Source organism: Pongo pygmaeus, chromosome 2 (genome assembly GCF_028885625.2).
Source record: "Pongo pygmaeus isolate AG05252 chromosome 2, NHGRI_mPonPyg2-v2.0_pri, whole genome shotgun sequence".
NCBI classification, from domain to species: domain Eukaryota; kingdom Metazoa; phylum Chordata; class Mammalia; order Primates; family Hominidae; genus Pongo; species Pongo pygmaeus.
Window position 1 is genome coordinate 103,381,658 of NC_085930.1, and position 11,213 is coordinate 103,392,870.

Sequence of the window (11,213 nt, forward strand, 5' to 3'; positions counted from 1 at the left end):
AAATACAAAAAATTAGCCGGGTGTGGTGGTGGGCACCTGTAATCCCAGCTACTTGGGAGACTGAGGCAGGAGAATCACTTGAACCCAGGAGGCGGAGGTTGCAGTGAGCTGAGATCATGCCATTGCACTCTAGCCTGGGCAATAAGAGCGAAACTCCATTTCAAAAAAAAAAAAAAAAAAAAAAAAAAGGCCGGGCGCGGTGGCTCATGCCTGTAATCCCAGCACTGGGAGGCCGAGGTGGCGGATCACGAGGTCAGGAGATTGAGACCATCCTGGCTAACACGGTAAAACCCTGTCTCTACTAAAAATACAAAAAATTAGCCAGCGTGGTGGCGGACGCCTGTAGTCCCAGCTACTTGGGAGGCTGAGGCAGGAGAATGGCATGAACCCAGGAGGCGGAGCTTGTAGTAAGCTGAGATCCTGCCACTGCACTCCACCCTGGGTGATAGAGCAAGACTCCGTCTCAAAAAAAAAAAAAATTAGCTGGGCGTGGTGTCACGTGCCTGTAATCCTGATTACTCAGGAGGCTGAAACAGGAGAATCGCTTGAACCTGGGAACTGGAGATTGCAGTGAGCTGACACCACTGCACTCCAGCCTGGGCAACAGAGCAGGACTCCGTCTCAAAAAAAAAAAAAAAAAAAAAAAAGAATCTTGTTACACATTTTGTTCCAGCTCCCAATCCCCAGGCTGGCTGTTCTCCCTGTAGTGCCTGCATATCCCTACCTGAATGTCTCTCTTGTTGAGGAGTCATTGGCCTGGAAGTCCTCCAATGACTCCCTCAGGCCCCCCTCCTGTCCTGAGACATAGGATATGATGTCCCATGTCCACCACTGCTCTGAAGCTCAAGCAGGCCCTGCCATGGGCATGCAACATGTTGAGGACACATAATGCCCACCAGGGCCACAAATATGCTGTAGACACCCACACATAGGTCAGCCTCCAACATGCCTCAGATCCACAGAACACACTCTACAAAAATGGGTACACATGGCCAAGAATACAGTCTGTCCATGCACAGACTACAAACTGGCTTCCAAGGTGGGCCCCTCCCATTCCCTCTACCCGTCACCCTGCCCCAGGCTTGAGAGCCTATCCTCGCTCCTCTGGCCTCTCTAGCCTGCTCCTAGCAACAGCCAACAGCTCTCACAGTTGCCAGGCAACAGGGAGAACCTGTCAGCCCCTTGGAGGCCCAGCTCTCAGTAGACGGGCACAACACAGACCCCAATCTATGGAGGCATGGCAGGATGGGGCTACCGGAAGGCATGGCCTTCCCTAGCCCCAGACCAGGTCCTGTGGTTATGGCACCCTTCCCGCCAGTTAGCTGCTCCTTTCCAGTCCTATGCTCTTCCCAGGGAGTCCAGCAACCCTTGCTTCCACCCTGCTAGCTGCTCCTTCTCCATCTCCATGGGGTCCCCAGGGCTATGGCCAGGCCTCTGCTTGCCACTCCACTCATACACCTCCCACTCTGGGGGCTCAGAACCCCACAAGGTCCTCTCTAGCCTGACTTCTTTGATTGCCAGCCCCATGTCCACCACTGCTCTGAAGCCTCCCCAAGACACCTAGGCACCTCAAATCCACACTGTCCAGAACTGGGTGCATCCCATCCTACTGGCCCCTGTTCCTAGGCTCTCCACCACTTCATGATCCCCCCACCAGCCATAGCAATGACCCCCCTCCCCTACCCCTATATGCTGTCAGTCTCTTCCCTACCTCAATTTCCCCTCCAATCTGTATTTGTTCTCTGTCCCCACTATCTCCCAGCCTAGGACTCTAGCCTCTTCCTTGGCTCTCCTGTTTGCCTACAATTTATCCTCCACATGACAGCCAAGGGCATCCTACTGAAAGAAATCACATCACCCCCTTGCTCGGAAACTTTCTATGGTTCCCCAATGCCCTGAGAATAGATGAAGCCCCCACACACACTGGTTTGGACTCTGCAGCAGGTGGAGGCTGTAGGCTGGCAGTTGGAAGCAAAGACTCTGAGGAGCAGTTTGCAAACTTGCCAGCTACTTGTTACTTTGGACAAGTACCAGAAACTCCCTGTGCCTCGGTTTTCTTATCAGTAAAATGGGCCTAATGGTTATACATACCCAAAGCACAGGCAGAGGTCAGGACTCCAGGAGGAAACATGTAAAACATGCAGAATGTGCATGGCACACAGGAAGCCCTCAATAAGGGTGAGGTGTTATAGTAGTGATTTCTTTTTTTTTTTTTTGAGACTGAGTCTCGCTCTATCACCCAAGCTGGAGTGCAGTGGCATGATCCTGGCTCATAGCAACCTCCGCCTCCTGGGTTCAAGTGATTCCCGTGCCTCAGCTCCCCAAGTAGCTGGGATTACAGGTGCCTGCCACCACACCCGACTAATTTTTGTATTTTTAGTAGAGATGGGGTTTTGCCATGTTGGCCAGGCTGGTCTCAAACTCCTGACCTCAGATGATCTGCCTGCCTCGGCCTCCCAAAGTGCTGGGATTGCAGGCATGAGCCACTGTGCATGGCCCTTTTTTTTTTTTTTTAAATAGAGATGGGGTCTCACCATGTTATCCAGGCTGGTCTCAAACTCCTGGGCTCAGGCAATCGTCCCGCCTTGGCCTCCCAAAGTGCTGGGATTACAGGCATGAACCTCCGTGCCTGGCCCAATAGTAGCGATTTCTGTAAGGCTTTATGATTGTCCCCACTCAAGGGTCCACCTCATGTCCCTCCACTTGCAACACACTGGCACTCCAACCATCTGGCTTGCCTTGCTCTCTCCATCCCCTGATCTTTCCTCCCATCCCCCTACCCTGTTAAATTAATCCCTCCTCCCCACCTTTCATTCCCTGGCTGTGAGCTGGGCTTCTCTGAGTCCCATTGTCCTCGGGCTTCCCCTTCCCCAGCCAGATCCCACTATTCTGGCCGTGGGTCTCTCCCACTCATATCCCTAATTCCAGGCCCCTTGCAGGGTGGCCGGTAAATATGTGTCAACTTAAATGAATAAGGCAGGGTGTGGTGGCTTGCGCCTGTAATCCCAGTACTTTGGAAGGCTGAGGTGGGCAGATCATGAGGTCAGGAGATCGACTATCCTGGCCAACATGGTGAAAACCCATCTCTACTAAAAATACAAAAATTAGCTGGGCGTGGCAGTGCATGCCTGTAATCCCGGCTACTTGGGAGGCTGAGGCAGGAGAATCGCTTGAACCCAGGAGGCGGAGGTTGCAGTGAGCTGAGATCGCACCACTGCCCTCCAGCCTGGCAACAGAGGTAGACTCTGTCTCAAAATCAATCAATCAATCCATCAATCAATCTCTTCATCCTGGAGCTGGGAGCTGCTGCCCCTCTGGAAATATTCATGTAGTTGTATATGCAGAGAAAAGAGAAACCAATGGTGCCTGGGAAGGTCAGGAAGCTTTCTTTGAGGAGGTGATGCAGGGAGTGCTAGAGGGAGAAGAACAGTGAGGAAGAATATTGCAAGAAGATGGAAGAGTACATGCAATGGTAGGGCGGTAGGTCTGAGAGGCAGGGTCTGGGGAAGGGCCAGCGAGAAAATCAAGGCTGAGAGCTGGAGAAACAAACCCCTTGCTTTGCAGCTGAGTCAGCTGAGGTCCAGAGTGGGCCAGCAGCCAGTCACAGTCATCGGTGAGGTACATCGTGGGCATCTCGGTTTCTTCATACTCAGGAATCCAGGAGTCCTTTCAGGAGAGGTCATTTTGGGGGCAGAGGGCAGCTGCCTAGCCAGGGCCTCACGAGCACCAGAGGAGGCATGACTTGTCCCCATGCCCACCAGGCCCAGCACCGCTTGGACTAGACCATAAAGGACAATGGAATGACATCAGCAGAGTTGAGGGTGGCCCCTCAGCTGGAATGGAGAAGTGGCAGCTGCTGGCTCACCCCTACTGCCAGAATAGCCTTGGGGCTCACCACAGGCAGCACAGCAGGTCCAGCTTGGCCTGAGTTCCTATCGAGCAGTAGCCCTGAGCAGGGTGAGGAACGAAGACCCTCTAAGTGGGCTGTGACATGCTTGCCTGCAGGCTCTAGGAAGGGGAAGCTGCTAGCACTTCCCCAAAGGCAGTTTCAGGGTGGGTGTGCCTGTCCCTGCCCAGAGTCCAGGACTAGGTAGGACCCCACAGGGATGCCCAGAGTTCAGGATCCTGACTACCCTACCTGCATGGCTCCCAGATGACAGGGAGTCCCTGGCCAAGGACCTGTGACCAACTCAATCACAGCCTTGCAGCTACTGCTTGTAGACTTCGGTGGCCACAGCTTGCTCCCGCCTTACTGCCCTGGGGCAGGCTCTACTTCCTGGTACATCTCCTGCGCTTTCCCCTTCCTGTTTCTCAGCCCAGTGGAAGTTCTAAAACTGGAGTCAGCCATCCTGCCCTCCCTCCCTGCTCCCTGGCAGACCCCTCTTCCCAGGCCTCTCTTCATCCAGGAGGAAAACTCGAAAGCCTGGGGGTCCTGGATCCCAAAGTCCCCCTTTCTGGTCATCCACCCTCTTCACACATCATTGGCTTTGACCTGGAGAATTCAGGCCCCAGCACCCCTTCCCCATAAGCATCTGGATTAGGCAAGGGGGCCCAACCTGACACAGGGGCGGGGGCGGGGGGCAGTGCAGGAGGATCCAGAGGAAGGGGTTATCTGTTCAACCACTATTCCCTGAACATATTGCCTGCCAATGTGCTGAGAACCCTATGGTAAAAGAGGCAGCTGGGCCCTGTCCTTGAGGAACACACATCAAACAAACAGGGAAATGAACTTCACCATTTCAGAGGAAATCAACAGGGTGACACTAGTGCCACTGGGAGGTATGTGCAGAAGACAGTCTGAGGAAGGGATCTTTGAATCATGTGGAAGGACCAGTCTTGTAACAAGCCAGAAGAGAGTGACAACAGAGGCAGCAGAAAGTGCAAGGGCCCTGGGTTGGGAAGGAGCTGGATGCTCCCGAACCAGAGAGGAGTCCAGCCGGGCCAGAATAGCGAGAGCAAGAGAATACTGGTGTGAGAGGGGACTGCCATGAGGCATCATGGAGGAACAAGCCACACAAGGGGTTCCCAAGTCTCCAGGGGATGCTGAGGTAGGGGCACCAACATCTCTAAGCCAGTGATCCATGCCTAGCCCTACAAACCCAACTGGTTCTGGCATTCAGGGTGTTCCTGTATGACTGGGGAGGAGCTACCCAAGCCCTGCAGGGAACTCAGGAGCTCTCAGGGCTTTGGGGCCAAGGACTAAACTTAACCTCCCTCCTTCTCTTTGTCCTTGAAGAGTTCATGGTACAACGTGCCACTGTGCCTGTTGCATAGGCAGTCTCCAAAGGCCACCTCCCCTGGGAAGCCCAGGGTCCTTGGGGGGCCTGGGAAATGATAATCAATTCTATTCCCAGGAGCTACTGCTTTGTTCATGTTATTGCCTAGTCCTCCTTGCCATGCGTTCCAAAGGCTGGGGCTGGTAGCCTCTCCCGCGACTCGTTAGGGCTGTCATTAGCACTGCTTCCTGGAATTTAATTTAATGAGGGAGCAAAAACAGCCCTAATGAAGGTGATGCAACAGCAAACAGCCAAGCAAGGTGCACCATGCCAGCTGGGCTCAGGGGCTTCCTGTAGATTGTGACTAGGAGCAAGGGAGTAATAGGGGAGGAGGGACCTGTTGCGGGAGGGAAGCTGGTCACTGAGTTCTGGACACACAAGCATCGCTCTGCCTGTACCGTTTGGAGCAAACACTGCGATCAAGGCCAAGCAGACAGAGTTAGGGAAGTGGGCCCTGTCAGGAGCGACTTCAGGCTGTTGGAGAAAAAGCTTTTGAAAAGCCATCAGCCAGTGCAAAGGCCCTAATGTGAGGGCCAGCATGGCATGCCATGCCAACAGGACAGGCTGTGGGCTAGTACCAGGGGCCAGAGGTCAGCAGGGGCCAGATCATCCCGGCCATGGGGCAAGGAAGTTTAAATTGCACTCCAAGTATGAAGGAAACAACTGGAGGGTGTTGAAGGCAGAATGACATCATCTGAATTTTTTTTTTTTTTTTTTTTTTGGAGATGGAGTCTTGCTCTGTCACCCAGGCTTGAGTGCAGTGGTGCGATCTTGGCTCACTGCAGCCTGTCTCCCAGGCTCAAGCGATTCTCCTGCCTCAGCCTCTGAGTAGCTGGGATTACAAGGCGCGCCCCCACGCCCGGCTAATTTTTTTGTATTTTTGATAGAGACGGGGTTTTGCCATGTTGCCCAGGCTGGTCTCAAACTCCTGGCCTCAGGTGATCCGCCCACCTCGGCCTCCCAGAGTGCTAGGATTACAGGCGTGAGCTACCGTGCACCGTGCCCGGCCAACATGATCTAATTTTTAAAGTTCTTTCTGCTTGCTATGAGTAGTAGAACCTGAGGATAAGAGAGATGGGAGGACAGGAGGTGGGCACCATTCGAGGGAAATGGAGTGAAGCCTGTGGAGACAGGGCTGTCCTGTCTCCTGGGAGAAGAGAGCTGGTGGGGGGGCGGGGAGCAATTATAACGGGAGTGAGTTTTTGTTTCCTCCAGCAGGTTTGGGCGGGCTGGTCCCCATTCAGCCTTCCCTCCAAATGGGCGTGGCTCAGACACCTAAAGATCGGTCTAAAGGGGCTCCCAATGTCCCCATATCTGCTTTCCCGCCTTTGTGCACCTCTCTACCTCTAGGAAGTCTTCCTTACCCTGTCCCGGGTCTTGGCCAGCGGTGGGCTCCCCAGGGACCTCACCAGGACGGCATTTTGCGAGGTAAAAAGCCAGGAGGCTCAGCAGTGGACCGAGAGCTGCGCAGGGTGCAACCTTGCAGGGTGCTACCTGCCCTTGGCCCTGCCCACCGCAGCCCCTCCCTAATTCTTATTTTCCCCCTTGTCCACTCCCAGGGCAACCTCCTAGTTCTTCACCTCCCCCAGGTTCCCTCACCCACGCCCCGCCCACGGCGTCCTCCCCCGATTCTGGCCTCTCCTGCCGAGCCGAAGCCGGAAGCGGCCTCGGGGTGCGCTGCACCGCCTCTTCCGGGGCCTCTCTAGGCCGGAGCGCGGGATTTCGGTGGCCGGGAGAGGCCGGAACGGCTTCGCGGGGGCAGCGGCGCCTCCTGGCGGGCCTGGGGTGCGGCGCGGGAGCCGAGGCCGACCTAGCTAGCACCTCCCCGCGCCCCAGCCCGCGCCTGGCGGCCCCCACTCACGGTGGCCCCCACCTTGCCTGCTCTCCTGCCTCGCTCTGCCTCCGGGCCTGGCCCCCGCCTCCGCCGACCTGCCACTCCTTGGCCGTCGAGGCCCGGTCTCCGCAGAGCTGCAGCCGTCACGCGTCCTCTTGCAACTAGCCCTCTGTGGCACCCCATCCCCCTTGCCCCGCGCGGGGCCCCACCTCGCCAGGGTCTCCTCCGCGATAGCCGCCCTCGGCTTACCCTCAGAACGTCCCCAGTGACACCCGCCTTTCTGCTTCCTCCAGCCTAGCGTCTTCACACCCTCCGTCATGAGACGCTCCCTCCTTCTCCCGCTTCCACTTTACAGCAGAGATTAGACGGTGATTTGGGTGATTCTCCCGCTGGGCATCTCGCCTGCTTCCTGAGGGCGGGGTAGCTCCGCATCGCCCATGCCAGCCTAGGGCCGCTGCGCCGTGGGGGCTCGGATGCCTTGCTGAGTTTGACCTCAGAGTCGTCGGGAGGATAGAAAGGAACTGGGTAAAATTTGCTCTCAGAGGCTCACGCCTGTCATCCCAGCACTCTGGGAGGCCAAGGCGGGCGGATCACGAGGTCAGGAGATCGAGACCATCCTGGTTAACACGGTGAAACCCCGTCTCTACTAAAAATACAAAAAATTAGCCGGGCGCGGTAGCGGGCGCCTGTAGTCCCAGCTACTCGGGAGGCTGAGGCAGGAGAATGGCGTGAACCCGGGAGGCGGAGCTTGCAGTGAGCCGAGATCGCGCCACTGCACTCCGGCCTGGGCGAAAGAGCGAGACTCCGTCTCAAAAAAAAAAAAAAAAAAAAAAATTAATTTGCTCTCAGAACACATAGTATAGTCAAGGGCGGGTCTGGGGGTCCGGCCCCTTCCTCTACTCCGGGCTTCCCCCAAGGTCAGGCAGTCCGTGGGGCGTCTGGCTGGCTCCCTGCAGTACACACCTGCGCCGATGCCCAGCGTCGAGGCCCTACCCATCCCGGGGGATCTCTCCCCTCCCGCCTCCCGCCCTTCTGTCGGCTTTCCTCCCACGGATCTGCCAGGAAGCCTTCCAGGACTGTCCTGGAGCCTCAAGGCTGGACCGCACGGCCATGGGTACCGACCATCCCAGCCACACGGCTGGGCAACGTGTCGTGGGTCACCGCGCAGCCAGACTCCGGCTGGTGACCGCCAGGGGTCAGCAGAGGCCTCCTTTTGCATAGCTCGGCGGATTAGGTCGCTGGCTAATCCTGTGTGTGTAGCCAGGCGGTTTGCAGACTTGTATGGTTGGAAAGTAGTTTTATGCTTTCAGATTTTTCCAGGGCTGCTCTTCTTTCTAAGCAACGCTCAGTCAATTATTATTGCTCCGAGTTGTTGGAAAGTCAATTGCTGGGTGACTTTAAACTAGGGTCCAGGCAGACATCTTTTTTCTTTTCTTTTTTTTGGAGACAGGGTCTTGCTCTGTAGCCCAGGCTGGAGTGCAATGGCGATCTCGGCTCACTGCAACCTCCGCCTCCCGGGTTGAAGCGATTCTCTGGAGGCGCCTCAGCCTCCCGAGTACCTGGGACTACAGGTGTGTGCCACCATGACCGGCTAATTTTTGTATTTTTAGTAGAGACAGGGTTTTGCCATGTTGCCAGGCTGGTCTTGAACTCCTGACCTTAAGTGAATCCCAAAGTGCTGGGAGTACAGGCATGAGCCACCGCACCTGGCCTAGGCAGACATCTGAATGGTCCCCTGGGTCTCTCCATGGCTCCTTGCCATCCTTGCCTGCGTCTTGGACCCGCTGTGTCCCTAGCCACCAGCACTTGACCAAGCAGGTCAGTGGCCACCCTGCATACTCCCTGATGTCCAGACCCCCACTATCCAATCTCTGTCTACTGTTTTCCAGCTCAGTTTCCAGCACCCCCATCCTGGAAGTCTTTCACCAAACTCAAACCTACCCTCCTACCAGCTGCTTCCATTCTCTCACCCTCAATACCTTCTTCTTTCCAGTCTTTCTTCCTCTCGCCCCCAGGTGGAGTCTCACTCTGTTGCCCAGGCTGGAGTGCAGTGGTGTGATCTCGGTTCACTGCAGCCTCTGCCTCCCAGGTTTAAAGCAATTCTGCTTCAGCCTCCCGAGTAGCTGGGATTACAGGTGTGTGCCATCACACCTGGCTAATTTGTGTATTTTTAGTAGAGACGGGGTTTCACCATGTTGGCCAGGCTGATCTCAAACTCCTGACCTCGTGATCCACCCGCCTCGGCCTCCCAAAGTGCTGGAATTACAGGTGTGAGCCACCGTGCCCGGCCAACTTTCCAGTCTTTCTTAAAAGCCACTGTTGGCTCTGCCCCTCTCACTTCACACAAGTTGTTTACACTGGCTCTTTCCAGTTCTACCTCACTTTCTCCTCTGCCCACTCCAGGCAGGCCTGTCCCTCCCTCACAAAAGTGCCCTGGTCAGGGTCCTTAGGGATCCACAGGTGTCTGAATTCAGTGGTCCATCCTCTACCCTCAACTCCTTGGCAGCATCTGACACTCACCTGGCTCCAGGTGCCCATGCTCTCCCAGTTTTCCTCTCATCTCCTGGCTACTCCCGCCCAGCTCCTCTACTGGTTGTGCCTCATCTTCCAGGGCTCAGTGCTTACTGCTGCCCTCCTCTGTCTGAACTTAGCTTCTTCCCATCCCATGGCTTTAAACACCACTTGCTTTGCTTCCCAGATCCAAAGCTCCATCACTGGCCACTCTACTGAATCAACGCATATACCCAGCAGTAGCAGTTGACTCGGCACCTGCACTTTGATGTCCAGTCAATGTTTTTTTTTTTTTTTTTTTTTTTTTTTTTTTTTTTTAGTCAGAGTCTCACTCTGTCACCCAGGCTGGAGTGCAATGGTGTGGTCTCGGCTCACTGCAACCTCCGCCTCCCGGGTTCAAGCGATTCTCCCGCCTCAGCTTCCCAAGTAGCTGGGACTGCAGACGCGTGCCACACCCGGCTAATTTTTGTAGTTTTTAGTAGAGATGGGGTTTCACTATGTTGGCCAGGCTGGTCTCGAACTTCTGACTTTGTGATTCACCCGCCTCAGCCTCCCAAAGTATTGGGATTACAGGCGTGAGCCACCATGCCCTGCCGATGTCCAGTCAATGTTTTAAACTCTTCATGGACAAAATTTATCTCCCTCCCAAGCCTGCTCCTCCTCCAGCCTCCTGCAGTGGCACCTCTATCACTAGACAACCTTGGAGTCACCCTTGACTTACTTCTGCCTCTCCTCCCCTACTCGAACCATCCGGGAAGCCTGCCACCTCTACCTTTAGAACAAGCCTAGTGCCTCAACCTGCCTCTACCATCACCTGGGCTAAGCCATGCAACATGACTATTTGGAGTAACTACAGGAGCCCTTGTGTCAGTGTCATCCTTGACCCCCATTCCCCACCCAGAGCCTAGTCTTAATGCAACAGCCGGAATAATCTATTTAAAACTTAGACTTATGCCTGGCACGGTGGCTCACACCTGTAATCCCAGCATTTTGGGAGGCCAAAATGGGATAATTGCTTAAGACCAGGACTTTGAAAGCAGCCTGGGAAACATAGTGAGACCCTGTCTCTACAAAAAATAAAATACAAATAAGTAGGCAGTGGTGACATGTGCTTATAGTCCCCAGCTACTCAGGAGGCTAAGGCAGGAGGGTCCCTTGAGTCTAGAAATTCGAGGCGGCAGTGAGCTGTGATCATGCCATTTGCACTCCAGCCTGGACCACAGAGCTAGACTCTGTCTCAAAAAAAAAAAAGTTCCTTTCTCAGGCCCACTCTGACCCCTGTCCCCCACCCCCCATTTTTCTGATCTTGTTGCTTTTACTCCCTGTAGTACTGAGCATCTTCTAACCACATGATAGAATTCAGTGGTTAGGTTTAATGCTGCTTTCTTGGATCTAATCCCCAACCCGGACAGTAAGTTCAAGGAAGGCCAGGGTCTTCACTTTGTTCACTGCTTTATTTGCAGGTGCTAGATGAGTGCCTGGCACGTAGGAACTGTCAATAAATACTTGTTGAATGAATGAATGAATCAGTCAAGAGGCAAATGTGTGCTTGTGCACACAGGTGAGAAGGGTGTGGGCAAGGGCAGCTGCTG

The 11,213-nt window shown here is 54.8% G+C and overlaps 1 protein-coding gene across 2 annotated transcripts in view; it reads right to left on the reverse strand.

Annotated features, from left to right (window-relative positions):
• GNAI2 (G protein subunit alpha i2) overlaps window positions 1-7,835 on the reverse strand; it is a 32,834-nt gene extending 24,999 nt beyond the window's left edge. Inside the window, exon 1 of one of the 2 annotated variants that reach the window (XM_063661961.1) lies at window positions 7,360-7,835. In XM_063661961.1, the coding sequence (XP_063518031.1) occupies window positions 7,360-7,429 (70 nt within the window). In that variant the 5' untranslated portion in view covers window positions 7,430-7,835. The remainder of the gene's footprint in view (window positions 1-7,359) is intronic. The other variant, XM_063661960.1, reaches the window with a different exon arrangement.
• Between the last annotated feature and the right edge of the window lie 3,378 nt (window positions 7,836-11,213).